General features: G+C 33.9%; 1 protein-coding gene across 1 annotated transcript; it reads right to left on the reverse strand.

Annotated features, from left to right (window-relative positions):
• Positions 1-2,091: 2,091 nt before the first annotated feature.
• On the reverse strand, positions 2,092-4,078 carry LOC137828480 (uncharacterized). The gene is made up of 3 exons (XM_068635088.2): positions 3,273-4,078; positions 2,972-3,164; positions 2,092-2,871 (listed from the first exon to the last, which is right to left on the reverse strand). Exons 1-3 carry the CDS (start codon positions 3,699-3,701, stop codon positions 2,318-2,320), a joined length of 1,176 nt encoding a protein of 391 aa, XP_068491189.1. The 5' UTR covers positions 3,702-4,078; the 3' UTR covers positions 2,092-2,317.
• Positions 4,079-7,560: the final 3,482 nt, after the last annotated feature.

A 7,560-nucleotide genomic window follows, 5' to 3' on the forward strand; every position in this document is an offset into this window, starting at 1 on the left:
CTAACTGTTTAGTTTTTTTTAAGAATAAACTCACATTGGATAGAATCTTACCTTCAATTCCATATTCAATAATTTAAAGCTGGATTATGACTTAAACAACAATAAGACTAAATATGTTAGGATATAGATAATCTAAATTTAGTACTTAAACCATCCCAAATTGGTTTGGATATAGATTTGGATTGGTTAAAGCTAAGTTGCCTCCACTCTCAAATTTGTAAAGACCATTAAAAGGAGTTTATTCCAAATAATAAACACTAATTATGATCATGGTCAGGATTTAGACCAAAAGACAAGAAATAGCTAAGTGAAAATGGGTTGATTTTCTCTTTGAATGAATCATGTCTTAATTATAAAGACGACAAAGGTAACTAAGGAAAGATTTTAAAGCTCCTAGTTTAACTGAAATAAAATATAGTAAAATATGCTTGAAATATATAAAAGTGTGATATACAAGTTTCTTTTTTGTGGAAGTAAAAAAAAAAACGTATTAAATTAATCCCTGTCATTAAAAATATTCTTATATATTAAATTATAAATTAAAATATAATTTAGAGTTTTTAACGGTTGGATTTAAAACTATGAGAGCGTGCACTTCTATTTAGCCGCAGGTGATCCTAATCCAAAATGTAGAAAGAGGCCAGATTTGGCAGGGAGCATGAGTTAGCAGGGGTTTTGTTTGGTTTTGTTCAATGCTACAAAGAAAATTTATTTATATTATTACTAGTTATAAATAATATTTTAAAAGTTAATGAATTTTAACAATACAAAAAAATTATGAAAATATTTAAATCGAGCATTTTCAACCTTCCGAAGAAGAGCGAAAGGAATGTGATGGTTGACACGTGTCATGCATTTGAAAGGCAGCTTCACTGTGTTTCCTCAGACTGAGAAAGTGGAATAGTATGGCATTACTAGTCAGTCTCAGTCAAATTAATTTAATTTACCTCCTCACACATTCTCGCCTTTCTTTTTTACTGTGGGCCCTTCATCCATTATTCTTAACTTTTTTTCACTTTTTTTTTTTTTTTCTGTAAACATTTCTAATAATATGTGACACTTTTATAATGGTATAAAGACAATATGAGCCGTTAGATCTTTTAATTTTTAATCAATGGACGAGATTAAATTCACCTTTTTCTTTTCTTTCCTCCATCATTTCCCTTTTTCTCCCTGCTCTCTCTTTTTCTCTTCCCATCCACCACAACGGCATCACCTGCAACCCTTCTGTTTATGCGCATTTCAGAATAGGTAGCATACGGCGAGGCCATAGGAGGCGATGGATGAGACCGGCGCCAGCGATTTCCCCTTCGACATCTCGCAAGGTCGTGGTCGTGAGTTTAATAATTAATATTAATAATAATAAATAATAATATTTTTTTAACAGCGGCAGAAATCACCTCCAACTGTGGTGACATATACACATATATGATGTTCACGGGCCGTCAAGCACGACAAAGGAAACTGTTGTCGGCAACAAGAAGAAGGAAGGATAAGAGGTAGGAAACATTGAGGGCAGTATGGGAAGCAAAGATAAAAAAGGAAAAAAAAAAGAAGAAAAACAAACCAAAAAGCTCGAACCTTCATGCTTATGCTTCCTCTTCTGTCACCAACATCACTGCACTTCTTACCTTACCTGCTTTTCTACCAGTGCAATGAAAACATAAACTGTGATCTTATTAATTAAAGCGTCAAAACATGCATAAGAATTTTAATACTATTTATAAAATTTAATGAAAAGATGCTTAAATTTTAAGAAAGAAAAGTTTTACCCCCTGTTCCCTTTATAGGGACCGAAACCTTGTGACTCCTCCTTTCCCAGAAATCAACCACCCAACCACAAAGACAGTGGTAATGGAATATCCATGTATGAAATTTCAAAATTGAGCTGTTAAGAAATCCTTTTACTAGAAACGCTTCCAAAATACCTTAATCAAACAAGAATTTGTTGATGGAACTATCTTTGTTTGAAGAAATCATTAAAAACATGTCACCTACACACATAATAACTCAAACACAGATATAATTAAACAACCATTCTCCACATAGTAATATAGAGAAATGCCTTAATGCACTTTTTGGAACTTCAAATAAGCAATGTATGTTCTTGTAAAGTTAGATTCTGCAAATATTTACTCATGTTTATTACATGGAGTACTCATGTTGATGCTTCTTACAGAGTCCCCTTGCAACAGTAAAAAAAAAAAGGTAAAACTGAAAGGGAAAAAGAAAAAGGGCTTGCTCTTATCCAAATATTTTGGTTATACTTTTAATTTTTTATTAACTTTTTTTTTCAAAAAACTAAGTGCAAAATTTTTTATGGCTTGTCCTTGAGAAGAGAGGCTAATCCGGTGACCACTTTTGTTCCTCTCTCAACACTCCTCACTTTCAATGCAGGTGGCTGCCACGTCGGCGTCGCAACCGGTGGCAGGTTCCTCTCGCCACTGCAACATGTCTCCAACTCCGGCGACGATATTTTTTCGCCGAAGATCAGTTCTAATTCACCACAATCAGTCTCGGCCGCAGCACTGTCGCCGACGCTCAAGTTCTCCGTGGAGCCATTGTCGTTGGAGGAAGACGAAGGATTCGTCCTGGTCCAGGAGTTGGAGAGCCACTTGGCTAACATGTAGTCCGCCTTCCTCCAAGGGGGGACATGCATCCCTTTCTTCTTCAAGCTCTGCTTCGCTGCCTCCGACACAGAGGCGACGATCTGGCAGAGACGATCCGATTTCCCAACAAAAATGAACGGCAGGGATTGAAGAATCGCCTTGTAGGTTCCTGTGGATCGAGCTATGTCGAACTCCGATCGGAAATCGATATCAATTATCAGCCTCTCACCTTCAACAATCACATCGATGTATTCATATTCACCTGAATCAACATCCCAACAATCACTTCTCCACAATTATTTAAAAAAACCCAGGGTATTTTTTTTCAGAAAATTTGGGGAAAAATAAGTAAAATAGATTACCAGCAGGGAAGGTTGGGGTTTTGTCCCATTTAGATATGCATATGGAAGAATCGTAACCGAGAGACGAGAGGCTTTCGGTAACGATCTTCTTTAAATCGTCTTTTCGCTTGTAGACCTTGCTGTTCTTGTCAACAATCTTGGATGTGTCAGCTAAGAGGTTTCTCTCCACAGCACTCGCACAAGGAATCAAGCTCTGTGAAAAAGGAAAGTACATAATTCAAATTAAAGTGTTTGGATGAAGAGAAAATCCTGAACTAGCCACTTAGGTTTTGGCAATTTGAGGAGCTAGCTAGTTAGTTACCTTGAGTAAGTCACTGGCATCGCCGACCGAGCCAGAGGAAATAGATTCACCGAAGATGTCGAGTTCCTCGTCGGAGCTGTCGTTGTTGTTGCCGTTGAAGCAGTTGCAGCGGTTGCGACCACATTTTGCAGTGGCCGGTTTCTCGTTGCTCTCTTCTATGAAACTCTGCACCATTTTGTCCAAGCAGACGGAACTCGGCTCAAACTCCGCAGCCGTGTCTCTTCCGTTGGACTGAGGAGGCTCGCCGGAGGTGGGTTTATCCGAGGAGGAGGAAATCTTCAGCACATTTGAAAACTGACGGTCAAACACAAACAGCCTTTTGAAGCGCGACTTCAGCACCGGCTTAACAGGGTCGTTCCGAACCACCGGTAGCTTCTGTGGATCATCCAGATCATCAACATGGATGGGTTGGATCTTCATTGGAGGCATGAATGAGACAACAGAGAGGGAAAAAAATCTCAAGAGAGTAGAAATCTTCTGAAAACTTGTATCTATCTTTAAAACCACTCTATCATGTATGTTCCATTTTAAGGGAAGAAGTATCTAATAAGTTCTAGACTAGGAGAGTAGAGGAGAAGTTGGGAGACATTTGGAAATGAAGGTTTTCGTGAAAAACATGACTGCGATTATAAGAGAGACGTGCATTGTTCATAGAGAGAGAAGATAGTTTTGCCGGAATGTTCATTTCACCGGCGAGATCCCTGTCGCCGGAGGTGGATGAGGGTTTTGGAAGAGGAAGAGTGAAGAAGGTGGAAGAGTTAAAAGAAAAATCACCTGTGTATTGTTTGTTTGGGTTGTGGATTATTAGGTGTGAGTGAGGAAGGCATTGGTATTTATAGGAAAGAGGCTAAATTGGTGACATGGCATTATTTGCCACGTAGGATGTATGTGGAATGGATGATTTGGATAGCGAAGGAAATCACGGAGCACTTAGGTTGGTGACGCTTGTTGGGGAAGATTATCGTGCGCTGTACGCATTGGGGTTTTGTTAGGATTAATTACGGTGGTACCCTTTCCACTATGTCGAATATTGGGTAGATGCCCCTCGTGTTCTGGGGTTATTGAAAACCGCCCCACTGTAGCACCATCGTGGGATTATGCATTAGTACATTATGTCTACCCAATTATTTCTTATTCTTCATTTTTAAATTTTAAATTCCAAAGGTAAAGACAAAGGAGAAAATTTGAAACCTGTGATGTGAACTGTGAGAAGGAGAATTTTTTCTCGTGAACTGTGTACCATCACCATACTATAATGCTCCATCAATAGAATAAGGCCTTCCCAAACATATTTTAAGAAATCGAAAGATTTTCCTGGGTTTATTTATTATTATTTATTTTCTCTTCATTGTAAATTATTCTCAAACTACAATTTTCAAATGTAAAAGGGAATGTGTTTTATTTTTCTATTTTCAATATTATAATATTTTTGCTCCAGAGTATTTTCAAGGTCATATTATTTTAAAGTTTCCTCATTTTTTTTTCATATTTTGTTTCAATATAAATATCACATCTTTATAATTTTTATTGATTTTAGTAAAAAAATTGTATGAAATACTCAAATTTTAAGCTTAAAAATGTGGATGCATTAGATGATGAAGAGATCATGTTAATGTCATGATGTTGAAGAAAGAAACACACTTTCACTAGATAATATTTTATTACTTTGTAATACACTGAAAATAAAATTAAAATAAGAGATGGTGTTATTATTTTGTTAAGCTTGGGACAAAGAGTAATGTCTTCTTATAAAAGCTATAGTGCCCAATAGAGTAACAACTAATTCATGGGAATTGAACTAGAACTGTCAATAATTGTGAGCTATTAGTAAATTCTTTTAACAAAAAGCGAAAAATAATTGAAGTAATTTTAAAAATAAAATTATTTGTGTATAAGTTATATACCAATTTTAATCATTTTTATTAGAAAAGTTAATATATAAGATCTAATCTCTCCAAATATTACCAACTCAAATACATAGAAACTAACTTACACATGAACTAATCTTCTAGTTTTTATTATCTAAATAAATTACTACCTACAAAAATTGCAAATTATTTTATTATTATAATGATGAATTTTTAAATAAAAATTAATATATCATATAACTATTCTTTATAAACATTTTATTATAAATTTATTTTTTATTTTGATAGAAATTTACAAAATGTACTTATTATATAATTACAACATTATAAAATTATTAGAAAATATTTTTGTATATTTTTTTATAATTTTTAAAAAATTTAATAATAATTTTTTTAATTAAATTTTTATTTTTATTTTTGTTATCATAAAGAAAAGTTAACATACATATGTCTGTGCACGTATTTCTACTGTCATATTTTTTATTTTATAAATTATGACACATAATGTGTGGAAAATTTGAAATGTTAATTTACATTTTCGTTTTTATAATTATAATTGTTGAATTATTTTATATAATAATTACTCTTGAATGGAAAAATGCATATTTTATTTCAGTTTATAGATTATATGCGTCATCAATTTATCAAAGGCTCTTTGTTGTAAAAAAAATCTTTTAAAATAAAACTAAATTAATAGTATTTTACTTGAAATTATTTTTTAACGAAATATTTATATGTTTTAATATTAAACATGTGACATAAATAAATAATAACAATAATTTAATATATTATTAAATTTTAATTTATTTAATTATGTAATTCAGATGTGTATGTGTAATGTTTGTGGAGAGTTTTAAATTTAAATGGATGGTGGCAGTTGTGTTTAAGTTGTAGGCTAGGAATATTATTTATGGGTGGTGCATATAATAAGAAGTATTGGTCTTTACAGGTGAGTTTAGTAAAGAAACACATATTAATTAAAAAAAATCTTTTTGTTCTTGCCGGTTGACTCAGCTACCGTTGACTTCAAAGGCAGATGGTGGCTCCTCCTATTTCTTGGTGGTTTCCGCTCTCTCTTTAGGTAGCTAAGAGTGACTCCATTGAAACAAAGGGGTCATACCTGTTGATTGCACTCCGACAATCAAGTCAATACTGGTTAAGAAATAGTAAAGTATGTAAAGCAGTTTCAGTCTTAGAAACGACGTACCTTCTCTAGGATTCTTACCACCCTTTATATAGGTTGTATCTAGGTCAACTCTCTGTCCCATGAGGATATTTCCTTAAGTGGAATTAGGGTTACTGGTGAGGCATCCTGTGATGCGTTGCACAAGCTTAGCGCAACCGCGACACAAGACTTGCCTCTTCTAGAGTGCAAAGTCTGGAACAGTATGGCCACTAGGGTACCAACTCATGTACCAGCGCTGCGTGGTCATCTCTGTTCTATGGGTGCCCTAAGTATTCATGTGTCATGCATGTAGTCTATCCTTGGAAACCCTAACCCTAATGGGCCTTAGTGCCTCCAAGGATTGTTTACTTGTGCTAGACCTGAACGTGCTATACACACCACATGCATGAATCCTCTCGTGACTTAGGTCCTTTTGATATCTTGGTGTTAACTCGTATTATTTCTGGGACCCTGCTCACGTGTCCCATTAATGCGTTCGAGCCACCAAGGTCCGATGTGCCCAGCTGATATCGACCTCTCCGATGTCGATGTCCGAGGTCTGGCAGTACACCTTCTAATTAAAAAAAAAAACACTTATTCTTCTTCGTTATTTTTTAATTCTCCCTTTGAAATTTTAAAATTTCAAAACTCTTTCTTCCTTCCTTTGTGAAAGTAAAGGCTAGCAAAAACAAATATAGAATATCAATTTTGAATTTTGAAATTTATCTCATCTTCTATACTTGCATGGCTTGGAGGTTTGTGGATTGGATGGAATTGAGTTTGAGGTTGATTTTGAAGTGTTTGAACAAAGAGTTTCTTTAGTATTTTTAAGTTTTTTTTTTAAATTTTTATTGTTCAGTATAAAGTGAGAAAAAATACATTTGTTCTAATTTGTAATTTAAGTTATAAGTGATAATTTAAGTGTATGTTTAGTTACACTTATTGTGTGAAAGTTTTAAGAATCAAATTTTGAAATTTTTATTGTGTTATATATATACTTAATAAAGTAGGATTCAATGGTGATTATTGAGTGTTTTGTTTATCTTAACAATTGATGAATTAAAAGTTTAGAATGTTATGAGATTTAATATAAATGAATATATGATTAGAGTTGAGTGATATGTTAGGTATCCTTTGTGAAAGTAGAGGCTACCAAAAACAAATATAGAATATCAATTTTGAATTTTGTCATAGATAATCACCTTTCTAATTTTTTTAAAAAATTTATCTCATCTTTTATATTTGCATGGCTTGG

This window comes from Phaseolus vulgaris, chromosome 7 (genome assembly GCF_051622355.1).
Source record: "Phaseolus vulgaris cultivar YP4 chromosome 7, ASM5162235v1, whole genome shotgun sequence".
In the NCBI taxonomy this organism is placed as follows: domain Eukaryota; kingdom Viridiplantae; phylum Streptophyta; class Magnoliopsida; order Fabales; family Fabaceae; genus Phaseolus; species Phaseolus vulgaris.

What these genes read in the sequence shown, in the direction of transcription:
- LOC137828480 (XM_068635088.2), bottom strand. Translation starts at nt 3,701, where the DNA reads ATGCCTCCAATGAAGATCCAACCCATCCATGTTGATGATCTGGATGAT. An exon ending in ATGCCAGTGACTTACTCAAG is followed by an intron (nt 3,165 to 3,272) that starts GTAACTAACTAG and finishes CCTTTTTCACAG; the next exon opens with AGCTTGATTCCTTGTGCGAG. An exon ending in AACCCCAACCTTCCCTGCTG is followed by an intron (nt 2,872 to 2,971) that starts GTAATCTATTTT and finishes ATGTTGATTCAG; the next exon opens with GTGAATATGAATACATCGAT.